The sequence below is a fragment of the Protomyctophum parallelum genome, assembly GCF_964188405.1.
Source record: "Protomyctophum parallelum genome assembly, chromosome: 2".
NCBI classification, from domain to species: domain Eukaryota; kingdom Metazoa; phylum Chordata; class Actinopteri; order Myctophiformes; family Myctophidae; genus Protomyctophum; species Protomyctophum parallelum.
The window spans coordinates 50,514,444-50,536,523 of NC_139699.1; the positions used below are offsets into that span (position 1 = coordinate 50,514,444).

Genomic DNA, 22,080 nt, shown 5'->3' on the forward strand with positions numbered 1-22,080 from the left:
TAGTAACAGTAATATTATATTATAGAATTATTATAGTGGAATTCTTAGTGCTACACGGGCACCACGGCGGCGGTGGCTCAGGGGTAGAGTGGTCGGATGATGGTAACTGCGAGGTTGCCAGTTCGAACCTGAGCTCCCCCAGAGTTGAGTGTCCTTGAGCAAGACACTGAACCCCTAATTGCTCCTGAATGTAATGCACAATCTCTGTACAGCGCCTTGGATAAAGGCTCTATATAAATGCACCATTTACCACCTCCCTACTCGGGGACCACCCAAGTCGGGGACGATATAATCTGGGAACTCGGCACTGACTGCACTCCCCCGGTCATCTGGGACACATGCCAAGTTTGTCGTTCGGTCGGACAGTGCCCGAGTTATGCTCAGGAGTGGGACACACAGTGAGTTATGCTCAGGACACACAGTGAGTTATGCTCAGGACACACAGTGAGTTATGCTCAGGACACACAGTGAGTTATGCTCTGGACACACAGTGAGTTCTGCTCAGGACACACAGTGAGTTCTGCTCAGGACACACAGTGAGTTCTGCTCAGGACACACAGTGAGTTCTGCTCAGGACACACAGTGAGTTCTGCTCAGGACACACAGTGAGTTATGCTCAGGACACACAGTGAGTTATGCTCTGGACACACAGTGAGTTATGCTCTGGACACACAGTGAGTTCTGCTCAGGACACACAGTGAGTTCTGCTCAGGACACACAGTGAGTTATGCTCAGGACACACAGTGAGTTATGCTCAGGACACACAGTGAGTTATGCTCAGGACACACAGTGAGTTATGCTCAGGACACACAGTGAGTTATGCTCAGGACACACAGTGAGTTCTGCTCAGGACACACAGTGAGTTCTGCTCAGGACACAGTGAGTTATGCTCAGGACACACAGCTGCAATGTTGGTGAGTTTGACGTTGTTTAATACAATAAGATAGAACTTTTCTGTTTGGGCTGTCAATGGGAAATTGCACCTTGTTAGCACCCTACCATTAACTTATATGGCAAGATGGCTACGGTCTGCATATGGTCCAATAATGCTATAATATTTGAGTTACATGTCAAAATAATTGTAACTGAAGGCAATGGCAGATTCCACACCACAACTGAATTATAACAACAATATTAGTGTAACTTACTTATTGACTTTTAATGCCGGCTGGCATGTATACAGGGCAGCAGCGAAGTATGTGCACTCCTGTCAGTTCCGGGTCAGTGTCTTTAAAGTAGCCCAGGTGTAACACAGGGTCCTCAGCCCCTCCCTCTACTGTCCTACCCCAGGTGTTCTTGGGTCGCCTCTTTTACATTCACGTCTTGTTGTCCTGCTCTGTATGGCAGACATAACCAATCCATTTCCACCAAAGGATGGTTAACTATTTTACACGGACTGATTGATTGATTGTTTGGATGGGTGTGGTTTTGGATCAAAATATTATCTGTATTTTCCCTAGGCTTTTGATGTGGAAGGCTTACAGTTTGTGGAGATCATTTTCAATTTACAATTTAGACATTTAATCCAGAGCGATTTACAGTAAGCAACAACACAAGGTAATACACGTACTGTAGATATAGTCATCAAGAATCATAAGCAAGGAAGTAATAAGTAAATTTAGTTAGTACATTTTATTTACTGTATAGCAGCCCTCACAGAGAGATCTCACAAAGTGCTTTACATACAGTGAGGAAGAAAACAAACAAAACATCAGCATAACGCAGAAAAATAAATGCTGTACAATTAGAAAAATAAATGCTGTACAATTCAACTCAACAAGACAATAATACAAACATCGAAAATAAAATCATGAACCATCAACAAATGCTTGTTCAAATAGAAAAGTAAGCACTAGTGTAGCGCCGGCTGGGAGGCGAACCCGGAACCTCGTATCAGTAAGCCGCGTACGTTACCAATCGGTACCAATATTTCCCCCGCAGCTTTATTGGGTGCTGATGACCGCAGCTCATGATTACACAGCCCTGGGTTAAGCTTGGCAGCGGTAGTTAGAGTTATCACAGCCCTGGGTTAAGCTTGGCAGCGGTAGTTAGAGTTATCACAGCCCTGGGTTAAGCTTGGCAGTGGTAGTTAGAGTTATCACAGCCCTGGGTTAAGCTTGGCAGCGATAGTTAGAGTTATCACAGCCCTGGGATAAGCTTGGCAGCGGTAGTTAGAGTTATCACAGCCCTGGGTTAAGCTTGGCAGCGGTAGTTAGAGTTATCACAGCCCTGGGTTAAGCTTGGCAGCGGTAGTTAGAGTTATCACAGCCCTGGGTTAAGCTTGGCAGCGGTAGTTAGAGTTATCACAGCCCTGGGTTAAGCCAGGCAGCGGTAGTTAGAGTTATCACAGCCCTGGGTTAAGCCAGGCAGCGGTAGTTAGAGTTATCACAGCCCTGGGTTAAGCTTGGCAGCGGTAGTTAGAGTTATCACAGCCCTGGGTTAAGCCAGGCAGCGGTAGTTAGAGTTATCACAGCCCTGGGTTAAGCTTGGCAGCGGTAGTTAGAGTTATCAGTGATAACTCTAACTACCGCTGCCTGGCTGAACCCAGGGCTGTGATAACTTATCACAGCCCTGGGTTAAGACTGGTAGAGCTACAGTATGTCCCTTTCTAGTTAGAGTTATCGTGCTTGGTGTGAACGGCCCCTAAGCAAAAGAAATAGAGTCCGCAACACTGGTAAGGAATAACTCAGCAGTGACTATATACATTATGGAGGTGTCATAGTAAATGCAGTAAAAATTATTATATTTTGTGATCTGCATCACTTGTTGGAAATATCTCTGTGTCTCTCCACTCCCTCCTAACCCCCACACTTGTTTTATAGTCATCGGCTGTGGTGACCCTGGGCCGATAGCCAACGGGATCTACTTAGGAAGTGACTTCACCTTCAACCGCACAGTGACGTACCGCTGCAACCCTGGTCACATGACGGAGCCTCCTGGGCCGGGACGGAGCACTCTGCTCTGTGGCAAGGACGGGTCCTGGAACCAAACCAAACCCAGCTGTCGGGGTAAGACCATGGATTACAGTTCTCAGTCGCTACGACTGATCTCAGTCATTTGGATTCCGTAGAAGCCAGCATGTCTTCTATGGGCACATGTTGCGCAGGGAATATTGCCTATCTACAAGCTCTCAATGCGCTTGTAGATAGGCTATTTTCGTTTATTATTTTTTAATTATTAGAGCATTTGAAGTGGTCATACTAGGATAGAAGCATTTTCCAGAAAACTAGAATGCTCTAAGATTCGTATAGATATGTATAGGTATACTGTTGTTACTTTGGTCGTTTGATGCATATGTCCCGTGGCAGCGTATGACGTGATGAAGATATGTACCAATGCCAGGGTGTAATTGATTTTCGATGGTGACGTAATGATGATATATTTTAGTGTCGGGAGCACAAGTAATGATTACGTCATACGCTGCCACGGGACATACACATCAAACGACGACGCATCGAAGCACTGGTTGAAAACCATTGCGCGCTCTGCTTGCGCTAGTAATTACTGTGTGTTCATTTGTGGGACTCATCCCATGCAGGTTGTTGGTTGGGAGTGCAGCTGGCATCGCTGTTGACATCTTTGACATCTTTGAGAAAATCCTTTTGTGTCTGAGAACTCCCATTGCAATCTTCCATGAAGTTACATGTACCGTAGTGGCTGATAAGAGTTGAACATTGTTCCATGAGACTTTAACAACAATACCAGTGTTGTGTTGGAGTGTATACTGCATGTCTGACATCCTTCCCGCCATGCAGCAGTCTCCCACAAACAGAGAAGAGAAATACAAGTGCATAAAATAGAATGCTGTTAAAATGAAATGAATGTTTTAGAGTGGCCCGTGTAGTTAAGAGTTTAGTGCTGGTCTAGACAGCTAGTACAGTAAGACATTGAATGTTTCCTGAGATCTGTGCTGCCACTGTTTCCCACAAACAGCAAAATCTCCTGCTGGCTCCTGCAGCTGCTGCTAAGGCTTTGAACTGAGATGAGAGAAAAAGCAACAAAAAAAACAGAGAGCTGGCAGAGACACCACTAAGAGGGAGGGAGGGGGGGGGGGGAGAGAGAGAGAGAGAGAGAGAGAGAGAGAGAGAGAGAGAGAGAGAGAGAGAGAGAGAGAGAGAGAGAGAGAGAGAGAGAGAGAGAGAGAGAGAGAGAGAGAGAGAGGGAGAGAGGAGAGAGGAGAGAGGAGAAGGGAGAGGAGAGGGAGGAGAGGAGAGGAGAGAGAGAGAGAGAGAGAGAGAGAGAGAGAGAGAGAGAGAGAGAGAGAGAGACTTGAATGGTGGGGAGTGAAGAAGTAGAAGGAGGAGACTGAAGGATATAGGAAGAACGGTAATAAGGCAACAGACAGGATGGGAGGAGGAGAGGAGCTTGTCCCCCCCATTGTCTACTCTCCTGTTTTGTTCTTTATTATTTCTTTATTTATTGTTTTCTTGTCACCTCCATTTTCTGTCAAACTTTCGTTTGTTCTGTTCAGCTCTCTTGATGTCCTCCTTTTATGTACCATTCTCTTATACTCTCTTCTCCCTCAGACATCATCTCTTATATAAAACAAACCATAACTTATTTTATTATTATACAAAACAAACCATACATTATTTATGATCATTAAACGAAACAAACCACAAACATTTTTTTATCAACACTATCTTTATAGCCGCACGCACGCACACACGCACGCACGCACGCACGCACGCACGCACACACAGGTCCATATTAGGTGTGCATTCTGCGTATCAAGGGAGACGTGTTGATTGAATTCTGGGAGTGAAAACGAACTGGCATGGATGTGTTTGCGTTCCATTAACGTGCAGGACTTTGCTCAGGCAGTACGTACAGTAGGTAGGAGGAAGAAGGACTTTGCTCAGGCAGTACGTACAGTAGGTAGGAGGAAGAAGGACTTTGCTCAGGCAGTACTGTACAGTAGGTAGGAGGAAGAAGGACTTTGCTCAGGCAGTACTGTACAGTAGGTAGGAGGAAGAAGTGAGGGAGATGAGAAGGTTGGAAGGGTGGATTTAACCCATTTAGACCTATGTTTCTATGTCAGTGGTTCTCAAACATTTGTCAAGGACATTGTCAAGGACCCCCAAAAATATATGTAATTGGCCGTCAACCCCCACCTGAAAATAGGTTTTTTCCCCCCAGAAGCAAAGATTTGAGTTAAAAACGTTCACTCTGAAAGAATATATATTCAAAGATTTGCACCACATTTTCATGATTTTTCAAAAATAGTAGATCTACAAGATCGTAGCACGGCACTCGGTGCCGCGCTATGAGCTGGATGGATTAATGAGACGAGGAACAAACAAACTAGCGACAGAACAACTGTAAATGGCTGGTGGAGAGAACAGCTGAGGAGAGAGAGACGCATGCCAGAAGGAGAGAGGAGTGCAGTGGTGGACTTGAGTAAAAATATCAATACTGCATTGTAGAAATACTCTGTTACAGTATACAAAGTATTGGTATCAACATGTAGATAAAGAACCAAAAGTAGGAAGTATAAACTCATGATGCAGAATGCCACAAACAGTTTTAGATGTATGAAACAAAAACTTTTTTTTTAGAAAACAGCAAAACCCACAAATTTGCTTTTAGATTTTCAAATGAGTAAAAAAAGTACAATATTTCTACCAGGAGCAGAAGGAGAGAGAAGAGTGAGACAGTCAACGAGAGAGAATGGAAGAGGAGGAGAAAGGAAGGAATAGAAGCCATGACATTGAGAGGCGGGGGCAACTGCTGCTGCTGCAGTTGCAGGCCAGGGTTTTTGTTTTGTTGGAGTGTGACCCAATGACTAAGTCCAAAAAAAAAAGTTATTTTGGAATCCTCATCAGCGGTTGGCTAGCCAGGAGCTACGCATACTCTCATGGGACGTGCAGACAACACACAGCTAGCCAGGATCAAGGACATGAACTCTGGCTTTGGCGCTGCACAATGTTCATTTTAGCTACATATCTAATATACAATTGAGAAGTTGTCACGTGGCGCAAAAGATGTGGTAGGCTACTAGCCAATGAAACATCATACCATACCAACATCTCAGCCCCCCCCTCCCTCTTTGGCTGCTGTAATGTGATCTCCCCTATGGATCTCCATCTCCGCAGAGAAACCTTACCTCACGGTCGCCTCACCATTTCGCTTATTCCTTCTAAATCTCTGTATTTAAAATATAGCTCGCTCAGCGAATGTCTTAGTTACATCAACATTGTTCTTAGAAACTACTTGGTTTGTGCCTAACTACTACGATTAGACAGATCGCGTTTGTTATTTCGCTACTGCCAGTACTTCTGATTGCACGCACACACACCACACTACCCCGTGTCCCACACACACACAACACTGCCGTGCGGATTTAAGCTGTCAAACCTATTTTGTTAAAGTTAAATATGCCACAGACACTTGCCTGAACTGTGCAGCTGATATATATACAGCATTGTCATATTTAAAAGGTGCTTTATAGCTTCTCTCAGCTCAAAGCGTGTATGAATAAGGAGATAAATGAACAGCTGACGTCAGTGGGAGAGGACGTCAGCTGTGTGTGTGTGTGTGCGCGCGTGTGAGAGGGAGGTAAACAGTCAGCAACACGTTAAATTTCTACTTCTACTAAAGAAAGAGGCAGCGATGGAGCCATAAGTCCATATCCATAAATTCGGGGACATAAATTGCGCAAAATACTGTTAAACATGACGGCATCAGCCTGCTGCATCCTCCTAGCTGTTGTGTGCTAAGCTAAATCATCATACAGAACCACAACAGTCAACACGGCATTGACCAGGGTTGCCACATTGACTGAGGGAAACAAGCAACCAGGTCTATGAAAATGTTAACAGGCCAGATCAAGTCAGAAAATCCGAAAAAGTCAGAAAATAAATCTAGAATAAGCAACAATATTGCTGACTGTCAAACATCATTGTCCAATGTTGTTTTAGAGCAGTGGTTCTCAAACATTTTCATGTCATGGACCACTAATATTCTATATATATATATATATATATATATATTTATATACAGTATATATACAGTATATATATATTATATATAATATATATATTTACAAATATGTGGGTAGCCTACAGGGATTTACTCACGGAATGAATATATATATATATATATATATATATATATATATATATTCATCTATACCAGGGCTGCCCACACTTTTTTTTACTTCAGAGCTACTTTCAAAACGACCAGCTGTACCCACCAAATAAAACTATCATCCCATTGCAGAAAATAGTTACAAAATGTAATTGAGGCTACATACAGTGGTGTCCCCTTCGTCTGTACCAGGCTGACTTCTATAGGTTTTGAAAGGTACCTTTCTTTTTTTTTTATTATTTAACCAGGGAAGTAGCTGAGCACAGGTGCTCATTTTCAGCAACGCCCTGCACATCGAAACACACACACACACACACACACACACACACACACACACACACACACACACACACACACACACACACACACAATGTCATGTCAAAGGTACCTCTGGAAGCCACACCTCTGATGGGTCGGGTTTAGTCTTAAGGGGTGTGTTTTTTTCACCCACTGTGTAATACAATGAATGGACGGTAGGTGGCAGTAGTACAGAGGCTAGAGAAACTATAAGACAAACGCACATGGAATGGGAAATAGAGGGGGGGAAATGGAAATGGTAGGGTTTTTATTTTTGGTATTTGACTTTGCTACTGATGATTGTACGCAACAACAACTATTGCATTGTGTGTTTGAGCTGACAGGCCCTTTTTTATGTCAATCAATCAAGGTCATCTCAAGCGGCAGATGCAAAAATAGTTTTTTATATTAAAATTAAATATTTTTTTAGGTCCATGTCATGTGCTCTACCTGCAAAGCCTTTGTGATCTATAACTTTTGGGCACCGCTTAACGTCAGATCAGGGGTTTTGTCGGCCAGCGCCAAAAATGCTCCCCGACAGCATAATCGGAGCAAATACCGGGCAGTGTGTATGAGCCATAACGTGTTGACTACACTACACTAATAAGGACACATAATAATAACTAATAACCCATCTGTTACTACATGTGGAGTCAACTCCCGCAATTTCCTTCTTCCCATAGTGCGCGGCAACGTAACTCTGGGATGAGCGGCCGCGAAGCGGCCGCGAAATTCTAGTATATATATATAGCAACATACATTTATCAGAAAACTAGGGTATCTCCATAGACAACCTTTTATTTATTTAAGATGTTGAAGATCTAATAAGGGTCCAGATCTAAAGGCGAGACAATACAGGGATAATGTCACTTAATTATATCAGCACTACGGTGGAGCGTACAGATAAATAACAACAGGATGTTCACAGAGGCCCCTTTTCCACCGGTTGGGAACCGTTTCGGTTCAGAACCAGTTCTGAACTGTGGTTGCGGTGGTGAGGTGAACACCAAAACTTAACTACAACATGACGTCACGGAGCCGCGTTGAAGAGCAAACCACTGCTCTCCCCAGCCCTTATCTCTATTTTTACTCACCACCGCTCCACGTTATTACAGCTCCGGCGGTCACCTCACCCGGTTTCGAGTCCGTCGGCCCCACGGTTGTCTCTGGACAGGGCCCCTGCCCATGGTCCATATATGGAGCGGTGGTCACCTCACCACCGAAAATCCAGACTATGAATAGGCCTTTAGTCAATGAGCCAGACCGCCAAAATTGGGACATTAATTATGAATTGAGTGGAGAAAAACCATATATAAAATTGTTTATAGGATCAGTATAAGTAAATTAATATGATATCCCTTAAGCTTTTTTATATTTATCACACATTTTGTAATTTTCACCTACAGTAGGCCTATACGTGATAGGTAAAATCACTTTCATTGAATTAATAGTTATCATTGCTGACTCTTCATACTGTGGATGCTGCTACAGCTACGTGTACGTCGTACACTACGACATGAAGCCAAAATTAACAAATGAACTAAAGCGGAGTGTACGCAGTGACAGTTGCCTAGCAACCCACGACGACACGATAAAGAACAACTTTTTTCGCTAATTGCACTTTCATGATATCACTGGGCCGTGTGGTGGGGGGGAGGGGGGAGACGACGGGAACAGCACAGTAGAGACTAGGATGACAAAGATAGAAGGAAAAGAGACTGTGCTTCTGGGGACTATATTTATAATGATCACGGGAGTCCCGTTTGATTATTGCTGCATTCTGTCTATGTGAAACTGTGCGTGCGTCACACATGCGAGTCAATTAGTGTATGTGGGTTTGTTATTACGTTTCTGTGTGGGTTTGTTTGTACACATTATCATAGTACAGTGACTGGAACACGGAACCATCTGCCTCCTAGTTAGAGCGTTACAACAACTTCATTAGCTGTTTGAAACCATGCAGATGGTTGGCATTATCTTAGAGAGACATACATATTAGCTGTTTGAAACCATGCAGATGGTTGGCATTATCTTAGAGAGACATAAATGTTACTATTATGAAACTATCTTAACGAGCCATTGTTACTCTGTTGTAAAGAAACCACATAGAATCCATATTGTAATTATACAAGGGAAATAAAAGGTTTTTGCAGACTGCTGCAGCTGCGTTTACAGACCTGAATTTCAGAGCAAATCTTGGGTCCATTGCACAGCAATGTGCAAACACCTTGAACACGTTGGCTAGGACCGCAGCAATGTGGAAACACCTTGAACACATTGGCTAGGACCACAGCAATGTGGAAACACCTTGAACACATTGGCTAGGACCGCAGCAATGTGGAAACACCTTGAACACATTGGCTAGGACCGCAGCAATGTGCAAACACCTTGAACACATTGGCTAGGACCGCAGCAATGTGGAAACACCTTGAACACATTGGCTAGGACCGCAGCAATGTGGAAACACCTTGAACACGTTTGCTAGGACCGCATCAATGTGGAAACACCTTGAACACGTTTGCTAGGACCGCAGCAATGGGCAAACACCTTGAACACATTGGCTAGGACCGCAGCAATGGGCAAACACCTTGAGCATGTTGACTGCAGGACTGCAGCAATGTGCAAACACGTTGACTAAGGTCTGTGGTGAATTGAAATCGTGAAATAAGCTTCACTGCTGAGAATTTCACTAAGCTTTGAAGAATCATCCAGGCACTAATGTAGGTCCGTTTCACGATTCCAATCGTTTGTAATAGTGTGCAAAACTATTCCACAGTCCAGACAACAACAGCGGGGAACTGGGGAACCCGGGTGCAGTGTTGTACCCGAACGCGTTCAAAGAACGATCGTTCACGAACTCGTTCACATTTAGGGTGAACGTGAACTGAACGTACTGTATTTCTGTTTGATGAACGTCATTGTGAACGCGTTCATTTCTGGCGTGTGTGAACGTCACTTCTTCACGTTCAACTTTCGTTCAATAGTGAGTGTTTCAATAGAGTCTTCCAGGCGAAATCCCCGACACTAAAACACACCCTAAACAGGCCTTAATATTTAGCTGAAAACCCACCGATAAGTCCCTATCCGACACAAATTAACTAATCTTTCTCAGCTGTCACTGGAGCGCGCATGTAGCTACTGCATGATGATCATGCACGCTGACAGACAGCAGCAGACACTGTCCCAACTCCTAACAAACACTGAGGGAACTTGTTGTTTGATTAAACATAATGTGCCACGAAAAATAGCTTCCAATAGCTTAGTTGGTTATTATCGCGTCGAGAAGGTACGTGTCCATAATATCGCCACGAACGGCCAACAAAAGACATCTCTCTTCCACAGTGAATGAATCGCAGTGATGCCTGATTTATTCTTCGCCGTACAATGTGTTCCGTGCTGAAAATAGCTGATATACAAGCTCACAACGCGTCGCGTCCGGACACGTTGTGAGCTTGTAGATCAGCCACCCCCAGCATGCGGAGATGCAGGCTCTGAGAACATTCAGAAACTTTTGCCTTCACAATAAAAGTATGTGCCCATTCGGTGGCATTTCACATTGCAAAATAGCAATTTTTGTAAAATGTAAAAAAATATATAAAAATTAAAGCAAAAAAAGAACGAAAAATAACTATAATAGTTCATTTTTCAAACGATGAACTTTAGTTCAAAATTTTGGATGATGAACTATGAACGGAACTAGTTCATTTTTTTAAATTTGAACTGTGAACTGAACTAGTTCCTAAAAAAAAATAACTTTCCCAACACTGCCTGGGTGCAGCGGCCATTGTCCCTCATAGACTTTGCATTGCGCCTCAATTTCCCTGAGAACCCTGTGTGACAGATTATTTTTTCCGGTCACGTGAACCAAACGCGACACGTATCCTACTGTGTCCACTGGAAACCATGTATCTCTTGAAAATATAAAATAATTCAGCCGTTTTTCATGTTGTGCAGCCCTACGTATATATACATGCCAATTAAAGTACTAACATGGAACACATGTAATATTTGTTTAGATAATCTTCCTGCTGCTGAGATTATCATTAATTACCATCATCACAGTCAGTGACAGAGTTTCCATATGGTGATGATTGGTTCGTTATGAAGCTATAAGTCCATGGAGACTATACTGTTGTCTCTTGCTTGAGGAAACTTCAAGCCCATACTGTATGTAAACCACAGTCTGTTGGATGCCAAATCACAGACAATATCCAGTCTAATATCATGTTATGGATATAGAATTGATACTGTAGGGATGTCCTGATCATGTTTTTTGGCATTTGAAAATGACGTGATCGGCCCCGATGTCCAATCACCCAATCCGATCGCATTGTGAGCTTGTAGATATGCTGAATTAAATTATTATTTTATTATTTTATTTTACATTTTGAATTCTGGACTTTTACTCGTAAAAGAGTATTTCTATATTGCAATATTGATACTACGGTACGTACTTTTTTCACAACTGACTGTACCCTGCTTGCAAAGCATATTTTTGTATTCTATAATATTCTAACTGTCGCTGTAATAATATGTTAACACTACTTCATGGAAGCGAAATACCTCCCATTCCAAAGCCATAATTGCTTGCCTTTGCCCTTTGAATTGTTGGCGGCGACCTTGCATGAGCAACCACTTAACACTATTTTCTAGTCATTTCCTTTCCTGAAATATATATATAGGGCCTCTTTCTGTAATAATGTGCTTTCATCCTCTGCTATAATTGATCATGTCTGGGCAAGTGACCAAATCAATTCAGGGATTTTAACTTGTAAGGACATAAACAAAATATAAACAAACAGCTGCTTAGAACTCCTGTTGTTTAACGTGTGTGTGTGTGTGTGTGTGTGTGTGTGTGTGTTTGTGTGTGTGTGTGTGTGTGCGTGCATGCTCCCTCGCTCCAGTGATCCAGTGTGGGCCCGTTCCCCTGGTGCACCATGGGAAGGTGGAGGGAAGCGACCATTCGTGGGGCTCCAGCGTGAGCTACAGCTGTCTCCATGGTTACCAGTTGTCGAGTCCTGCCGTGGTGGCCTGCGAGGGGAACGGAACGTGGCGGGGAGACGTCCCACAGTGTCTACGTGAGTTAACCCATTATGACCCGAGACCGGATTCTATTATGTATCATCTAAATCCTGACAGTTTTCTGTTTTCATTTTCTGTGTCAGTGGTGCTCAAACCTTTTCATGTCAAGGACCCCAAAATATGTAATTCTAATTGGCCGCCGACCCCCCTCTCAAAATATGTTATTCCAGGGATCCCCCCCCCCACCCTCCACCCCGAAGCAAAGATTTGAGTTAAAAACGTTTGCTGTGAAAGAATAATATAACCCTATAATTTTGCACACATTCTCACGATTTTTCAAAAATAGCAGATCTACAAGCTCGTAGCGTGGCACTCGGTGCCGCGCTATGAGCTTGTAGAGCTTGTATCTTGTAGATCTATTTTTCAATAGCTAATGTACTATAAAACAATGATTAAAATGGTTAAAAGCTAAAGCGACACAGATGCGTTCCCGTCCTTCATGGATTAACACGCCATAACCGTAACCGACTGTACGCTCATTGCGACCAAGCCTTAGATAAATTCCAATTTCTCGGTTTTCTCGCAAAGTGATGTTGAATTTCCTGTGCGCGGTATGAGCTCGTCAAGGCAGTTTTCTTTCCCCTCCTGTCAGTACACAGTAGTCGTCCATACCAGACATCAGACAGGCTGCTGCTGGCTACAGACATGTTTTATGTATTTAATTATGTATTCATACTGGAGCACTTTGATGTCGATGAATGTATTCAGGAGACCTCACGTCACCTGATGTCTCTCCCTCTAGCTGTTCTCTGCGGAGATCCGGGGTCTCCTGGAGGTGGTTTCCGAGAGGGGACGGCCTTCTCCTACAGGTCGGTGTGGTTTCATTCAGTTTTCCGATCCGATATTTATATTTTTATAGAACACTTATGCCTTATTTGTCCACTTGCCAGAATGTGAACCCAGGCATGTTGAGTACACCAAAGTTTTAGGTTAGAAAGGTTGAGTATGGTATGAAAACGGCCATAGCCGTCATCACAGATGTGAAGAGGTTAGCACATTTGGCTATGGCCATTCTTAGCCTAAGGCCACCCTGGGCAAGACCTAAGCTGAAAAGACTATCAGCGGAAGTTGCGGGATTTTAGCGGAAGTGAAATCGTTGATGCCTTACAAATCAGTTTACATTCTCCGCGAATGAAACAAGTGTTGTGATTGGTCGGGAAAATATCGTATCCGGGGGAAATACATTTGATGGCTGTTCCGGAGGATACAACCGCCGATAGCTTCTCTGCCTTAGGTTGTGACCAGGCTTTTCTTTTCGCAGATAAGTAAGCCTGGGACCGAGGCTAGCCTAATGCTTGGAATGGATTCAGCACAATGGTGCTCTGAGCTGGCAAGCAGACTATATCACAATAGTATAATATCCAAAATCACAGACAATAACCAGTCTAATATCATGACATGGATATAATATTGATACTAAGGATGTCCCGATCACGTTTTTTTGCTCCCGATCCGATTCCGATCATTTGAAAGTGACGTGATCGGCCTTGATTTCCGATCATGTGATTGGATCGGGACAACCCTAATTAGAATTAATATTGTTCTTATTAGTAGTAGTACTAGTATTGGTAGTATTAATAATTGCAGTATAGTGGAAGGAAGGAACTCTGTTCAAACGTGTGTACTTCTTCTATAGGTCAGAGGTCAGGTTCCACTGCCACACGCCCTACCTCCTGGTAGGCTCTGCTGACAGGGTGTGTCAGGCTGACGGCAGCTGGAGTGGCCAACAGCCTGCCTGCATAGGTGAGTCACGCTGAAGACAAATACGGCATGTCAAATGTGAATGAACACTGACATGTGCTTATTTCAAGTGTGTGTGTGTGTGTGTGTGTGTGTGTGTGTGTGTGTGTGTGTGTGTGTGTGTGTGTGTGTGTGTGTGTGTGTGTGTGTGTGTGTGTGTGTGTGTGTGTGTGTGTGTGTGTGTGTGTGTGTGTGTGCGCGTGCGCGTGTGCGTGTGCGCACGTGCATGCTCATTTTAGACCCAGCCTTCAACAGTTGCCGTGATCCAGGAACTCCAGCCTATGGCATTCCTATACTGGCTCAGGGATTTCAGGTCAGAATCATGCTGCCCTCAGGAATCATTTAATTTGATTTGACCCCCCAATCCAACCCATTGATGCTGAGTGCCAAGCAGGGAGGCATTGGGTCCCATTTTTAACACTCTTTGGTATGACCCAGCCGGGGATCGAACCCTGACCTCCCCAGTTTCTTAACCACAAGACCTTTATTATTTACCTTTATTTAGTATATTTAGCTTTTAAAAGCTCAAGAACAAAGAACAAAAATATATATACTGAGTCAATATGCAAGCCAGTATAACATTTGGAAAGATGATGGGACCAGACATGGTCAAGGCCTTTCATTTCAAACACTGCATTCATAATTTGTATGGCATATTCTTTTGTATTCAATATCTCTCCAGGTTGGAAGTAAGATTTCTTTCAAGTGCAGAAAGAATTACCACATCTTAGGATCTACCACTAGAACCTGCCTCGAAAACCTCAGCTGGAGTGGAACCCAGCCGGAATGTATTGGTAAGGCATGACTGTTGGTAGTAGCAATAGATGCACTGTTAGTGGTGATAATGCTTATAGTAATAGTAGTTGTGTTGCTGATTTTACAGTTGTTGGTTATAGTTGGTTGAAAAGGAGAGGAAACTTGACTACGTATTCTGTTTGACTAATCATCACCATCATCAGCCCATCAGTCTTTAGCCTAATTTATCTAGTCTAGATTATGCATCTTTGCACTGCAGAGTCACTTGCCGACAAATAACCATTTCAGATCAGGTATCAATACTGCAATATAGAAAGACTTTGTTACAAGTAAAAGTCCAAAAGTATTGGCATCAAAATGTACTTAAAGTACCAAAGGTAATAGTACTCATTCATTATGCAGAATGTCTAATTTCAAGTTTTCAAATGTCTATTTATATTGGGTTAGGGTTAGGGTTAGGGTTAAGTAGCAGATCTACAAGCTCACACAATGTGTCGCATCGCTGAGCTTGTAGATCTGCTATTTTCAAATGGCCAAAATGGGTTGAAGTGGCTAATGTATGTTTTGTAATATTAATCCTAATTTACAAAGCAACTAGTAACTAAAGCTGTCACATAATCGTAGTGGAGTAAAAGTGCAATATTTGTCTCTGAGATATAGTGGAGTAGAAGTAAAAGTATTGGAAATCGGAATTACTCAAGTAAAGTACAAACACCTCAAAATGTAGTATTTAAGTAAACCACTGCTTTTTCAATCATCTGCTCTAACCCAGTGGTTTTCAACCCTTTTCATATCAAGGTCCATTATTTATTCAGCATTTGAGCCATGGACCACCATGAGATTTAGCCTCTCAGACCAAAAACTAAAGAATATTTGGTTTATATGATTTTGTCCACAATTCCATGCCATATTGATGTTGGTACCATAGGACAGATAACACACAAACGTTGATAAAAATAACAATTCTTCTACATTCTCGTATAGACTTCTTGTACATTATTTGAACTCTCAAGAGTGTACGGTTCTATTTGGTTTCATTTTACACTTCACTCTCAAGCCTTAAAGATCTAATAAGGGCCCATTTGGTTTCCACCTCTCCATCATTTAGCTGGGGACCACCTGTAACCCGATCCTCAAGTACCACTGGTTGAAACCCCACTGCTCTTAACATGTTTTTGTTTTCTGTCTCAGCACATTCATGCAGACAGCCAGAGACCCCGACTAATGTAGACGTCAAATCTATGGATCTACCAACGCTGGGTTACACACTGATCTACACCTGCCAGGATGGCTTCTATCTAGCCGGGGGATCAGAGCACAGGACCTGCAAGAGTGATGGGAGATGGTCAGGGAAACCACCATTCTGTAAAGGTAAGGCTTGTTACTACACGGAATGCTTCCAGTGGTGGAAGTTTTTGAGTGGTGCAACCACTCCTATAGGACCTATACACAGTTGTGTGTCCTTGGCTGTGTCCGAGCACGGAAGTAGTATATTTTCACCACCAAGTGTCACTGTTGTGCAGCCTAACACACCACCATGTCTTACTGTTGGGAAGCCACACACACACACACACACACACACACACACACACACACACACACACACACACACACACACACACACACACACACACACACACGGAGAGACTGAATAATTCGGCCCATGGCAGTGCCATTCTTTCAGCTGAACGATCTCACATTTTGATTGTGCATATGGAAGAATTCTCCATCTCAGTTCAGCTACGTTTGAGTTTTGAGTCGATTTCGTCCATCACTTCAAAGAAAGAAACATCCAGCTATTGCATAGGCCTATGTTCCATTCACTCGATAGTGTCCCAGGCTGATTGATCAACCTCTACGAGTGATTGATAAAAGAACAAACACACCACTCCCTTATCAGCCATGCAGGTACTCAACATAAATAACAAATACAATCTTTCATTCATACGAACATGGACAACACTTCCAACATGCCAGTTGCACTACTCAAAGACACTCCTGTGACAGGCCCCATGCACAGAACACACACACACACACACACACACACACACACACACACACACACACACACACACACACACACACACACACACACACAGGCCAGGGAGGAGAGCTAGTACAGCACAGCACAGCACAGTTTTTCCGGAAATATCCTAAAAAACAGGGTTGTATCGGGGACTAGACTGTTTGACATTCAATGTTCTTTATCCAATGAGTCTTGAAAAATGAGGGTCGTCTTATAAAAAGAGTCGTCACAATACGGTAAGTATATGTACTTGTGTATACTGTACTGATTTTGAGGTACTTTTACTTTACTGGAGTATTTCAAAATGTCTGTACTTACTTACTTCTACTCTAGGCAAATATTGTACTTTTACTCCACTGCATTGCAGTATTGATACTTTCACTTACATAAAACATTTGAGTACTTTTTCCACCACTGAATTCTTCACACAGGTGCTCTGGTAATTGTGCTATAACATTAACCAAGCAAGGTCAAACCCGGTGCCAGTCAGGAGAGGCACAAATTAGACTATAAATAGACTATGAACATCACCATTCTAAGCATAAGTATAATGTAGCAGCCAACAAAGCTATTAGCGTAGTCAAATTCTAACTAAAACACTCTTGTGTTTCAGTTGGAGTCAAAGTCAACGCCAAAGCAAAAGGGGGAGAGTCTGACATTCAGAAGAACAAAATCCGTGGTATGTAAAAGCGCACACACGCACATGTGGGTGTGAGCCAGGCAGCATCATGAGGTCATCTGCTATGCACTACACTTCACGAGAATTGCCTTTTTTCAATACTATTTTTCAATACCATCATTGTTAAAAAGCAAATAAAGAAACATAATCTTTCTTTAAACTCTTTATTCTACAGTATATTGTCTGTTAACTACTGAAGTAGAATAAATAATGTGAAAAATATGCATTTATAAAGTTCACGTCAATTCCCCTTAATGGGGATTTTCTTATTTTTATCTTCAGCACAAGACATTATTATTCCAAGGTCATTCTATCATCATTTATCTTGTGTATCTTTGTATGTCCATTGTATAGTTCCAGCAGACGTATTCTCCCCTAACTCTGACTGGAGTGGTTTCTACGAGTATCTCGGGAAAAGACAGACCACCACGCTCACGGTCACTGGCTTCAACAGCACCAGTGGCAGAGTCAACGTCACGTTACTGGAAACCAGCGGAGTCTCAATCAAAATGTCAGGTAATGAAACGGTCAGAACCACTGTCAGTGTTGGTGCTGCTTCACTGGAACAGCCTCTTGCGATTTTCAAATGCTTCCGTCATACAGTTTGGAGCAACGGAAGCTCTGATCATGATTAAGCGATAAAGCGGAAGTGAAGCCTCCTCCCCACTTCCGTTTCGGCTTTACAGTCATGCACAACCAATTACACTCTGGCATTGGGTCCTTTAATCCACATCTTTATTACGTCATCATTGAGAGCTAGTTATACAGATGTATGTAATCTGGCACCACTGCCTTATCAGGCGCAATTTGCTGGGACGGTGCATACGCATAAAAATTGGCGGGACGGCTGGGACGGTGCGTACGGTGCAACGTAACCACAGTATACTGCTAATCAACTTACAAATTACATATACATAGTATATCACTCATTCTTGAGATGAGGGACAAAAGTGGAAAAAACATGTCCCACACATTTATGTTAAAAATAAATTAATTCATAAAAATAAAAGCACTTGCAAAGTTAAATGTAATACAGTTGTGCATTATTATGCCATTAATTTCATTATAATTGTTTTCATATGCCATCTGAAATAGTTAAAAGCAGACACTGTACCCAAAAACGCCTGTATTTAGCCTGTCCCCAGCAAGTGGTCACAATTTCAAACTGCTAAAAAAGTGTCTAATACTGTCACAATCACATAAATATACATACTAAATTAAAGTAGATTGTCAACAACATAGCAAACAATATACACATTTAATTTTAATTTATATTTTCCATTAGATATCTCATATCAAATGTGTGTCCCACGTCTCCCGTCAACTCCGTCAGGTTTTTTAAAAGTCTTAAATTAATCAGAAAATATTGTCGACAGATTTAGCCTGAAGACACCTTTTCCAAGTCCCGTTTATATTTGTTGCAACAGTGGAGCACCTGGTCTGACAAGCATTCAATTGTTTGATATTTTAAACAAACAATGTTGATATCAATGAGGTCACAGCTTTTACATGTCAACTCCGTCAGGACATTATTATGATCTTTGTTAAGAATTCCAAAATAATGTTTATTATTTTAGTTTAGGGTTAGGTTTAGCTAACAAATGAAGCAATAACAAAATGGCTACATTGTACTACAGAGGGTTAAGATGAAAACAAATGACATTTTGTCAACTCCGTCAGACGTCAACTCCGTCAGGTTTTGTGTCTGACGGAGTTGACATGTATCTGACGGAGTTGACAAACAACAATAAAATGTTAGTTTTTGAATAATGGGACGTATTCTAATTTGGCACACAGTTAGAGCATGCCTTAAGGAACATTTTTGGCTATAGGGCCATCACAGATTTGTCTCGTGGTGACCATGGCAGCCATCTTCCAAAATTGCCGCCATCTGATGTTATTTTACAATAACTCAAGTTCTACACCACCTAGGATCTTGATTCTGGTGACTAAGACTACATTTTCAAGGATGAGGGATACAGTGGTACAATTTAGATTTTCCCTTTGACCATGGCAGCCATTTTTCAAAATGGCCGCCACCTGCTGTTATTTTACAATAACTCAAGTTCTACACCATCTAGGATCTTGATTCTGGTGACTAATAATACATTTTAAAAGATGAGGAATACAGTGGTACTATTTAGATTTGTCCTGTGACCATGGCAGCCATTGTTTTTCAAAATGACCACCAACCTGCTGTTATTTTACCAATAACTCAAGTTTTAGACCACCAAGGATCTTGATTCTGGTGACTAATCATTACAGTTTCAAGGATGAACTTTCTCTGGGAGGGGTCAAGGCTTATTTCAGGTGCAGGTTGAGTTGCTACTGACAGGACATTAAAAGGAGGTGGGCTTTCTGGCCTTTGACTTGTCCCTTTCAGGTACAGGCGCACAGTTTGACTTCACTGGCCACTGCAGTGTGGCGTTGTATCTTGGTGGCCTCCTGCCAGTGTTTCTCCATCCTTCTCATGATAGCCTCCTGCCAGTGTTTCTCCATCCTTCTCATGAGCTCTGTGTTCTGGGGCTCTGTTATAGTCAACTTACATTGTCTTGGCTGGAGATTGCTTTCCTGCAGGGTCCAGCCCAGTCTTGTACAGATGGCTGCTGGCCCACCTGGAGGTCCCAACCTCACTTGTTCGGTTGGTGTGATTAGGTGGGGTGGTCTTCCCCAATCAGGATGAAGGGTTTGACCCTTTCAAACGGCAGTCTGGCCAAGTGTCTGTATTTAGTTGTGAGGCTAGATACAGGATATACGATTGCTCACCCAGCCCCAGGTGACTTGAGGTGAAGGCTCCTTTGATTTGGTAACATTGCTTTGGTTGACATGCTGGGGACACAGAACGACACTGATGCCTTCAGTGTCTGCACATCCTGCCTGATAGTCCTGAAGGCAGATCTTCTGTCTTCAGTCTTTCACTCACTGTTCACTGCTCACTGTTCACCTCAAATAGGTCTTCAAGGTGTTTGCCTTTGCACAGGCTATATGGCTAGGACTCGTGCTTCAACCACTCAGAGAACTCCAAAATGGTGTTGGTTGCTCCTGGGCCGCAGAGCATTGTGCGGCAGAATTCAGCTTTCATCTCTGGTGGCAGCTTGTTGAGGAGTCGTGCAACATGTGAGCCGCATCTAAGTTCTGTGTCTCCCTCTGGGCCTAGGGTAGACACTTGCTATTTTCCGTAACACTATTTGGTGGGGCTGTCCAAACTTGTTGTTTAGGTGTCAATCGGGTCTCTGTTGGTGAAGTCGGGTCTAGGTGGTCTAGAAGATGAGTTAGTCAGGGGATATTAATACAATCTGGTAATAAATTCCTTATCAAGAATTTTCTTCACCAATGTGTTTGGAAGGGTGTCTACTAACATATCCCACATTGCTTTATATTCAACCACCCTAGGGGAACTTTTGACAGCTGCTGAAAGTTGGGGTCAATCAACAACCTATATAAGGCAAAATGTTCATTATGCTTTAAGTAGCATGTGACATGTCAAACTAGGGAGTTTTCATGATTCTGAATGCATTCCAAGCATTAGCTATGCACGAAGAACACTCCTTGGGCTGAAAACGGCCATAGCCGTCATCACAAACTGAGGTCAGCACATTTGGGCAAGTGGATATAATATGGCCGAATTTAGCCCAAGGGGTTTGACCCCTAGTTTGGCCATAGACTCCCTAGTTTGGCCATAGCCACTTGGTATGGTACCCAACTTTCAGCAGCTGTCAAAAATGCCCCTAGGGTGGTTCAATAGAAACCAATGTGGGATATGTTAGTAGACACCTTTACAAACACATTGGTGAAAAAATTCTTGGTAAGAAATGTATTCACAGATTTGACATTATTCTGATAATATTCCCTGACTAAATTGGTAAAATAATAGCAGGTCCACCATTTGTGAAAATGGCTGCCATTGTCACAGGATAAATCTAAATAGTACAACTGTATTCCTCCTCCTTGAAAATGTAGGATTAGTCACCAGAATCAAGATCCTAGGGGGTGTAGAACTTGAGTTATTGGGAAATAACAGAAAGTTGGCGGCCATTTAGAAAAATGTCTACCATGGTCACAGGACAAATCTAAATAGTACCAATGTATCCCACATTCTTGAAAATGTATGATTAGTCACCAGAACCAAGATCCTAGGTGGTGTAGAACTTGAGTTATTGTAAAATAACAACAGGTGGCGGCCATTTTGAAAATGGCTGCCATGGTCACAGGGCCAATATAAATAGTACCACTGTATTCCTCATCCTTGAAAATGTGGGATTAGTCACCAGAATCAAGATCCTAGGTGGTCTAGAACCTAAATCAGTTAAACTTGTCAACTCCGTCAGATGTTCGTCAACTCCGTCAGACGTTCGTCCCATGATGTTTTTGTTAATTTCCAAAGAAATAGAAACTTCGATGTTAAATCTTT

The 22,080-nt window shown here is 42.6% G+C and overlaps 1 protein-coding gene across 1 annotated transcript in view; it reads left to right on the top strand.

The window, feature by feature from the left end:
• Window positions 1-22,080, top strand: part of LOC310878179 (CUB and sushi domain-containing protein 1-like) — a 740,702-nt gene that overhangs the window by 693,920 nt on the left and 24,702 nt on the right. Inside the window, exons 62-70 of the mRNA XM_083792333.1 lie at window positions 2,823-3,008; window positions 12,291-12,464; window positions 13,211-13,277; window positions 14,105-14,211; window positions 14,448-14,521; window positions 14,891-15,002; window positions 16,156-16,335; window positions 17,604-17,669; window positions 18,024-18,185. Coding sequence (XP_083648459.1) covers window positions 2,823-3,008; window positions 12,291-12,464; window positions 13,211-13,277; window positions 14,105-14,211; window positions 14,448-14,521; window positions 14,891-15,002; window positions 16,156-16,335; window positions 17,604-17,669; window positions 18,024-18,185 — 1,128 coding nt within the window. The remainder of the gene's footprint in view (window positions 1-2,822; window positions 3,009-12,290; window positions 12,465-13,210; window positions 13,278-14,104; window positions 14,212-14,447; window positions 14,522-14,890; window positions 15,003-16,155; window positions 16,336-17,603; window positions 17,670-18,023; window positions 18,186-22,080) is intronic.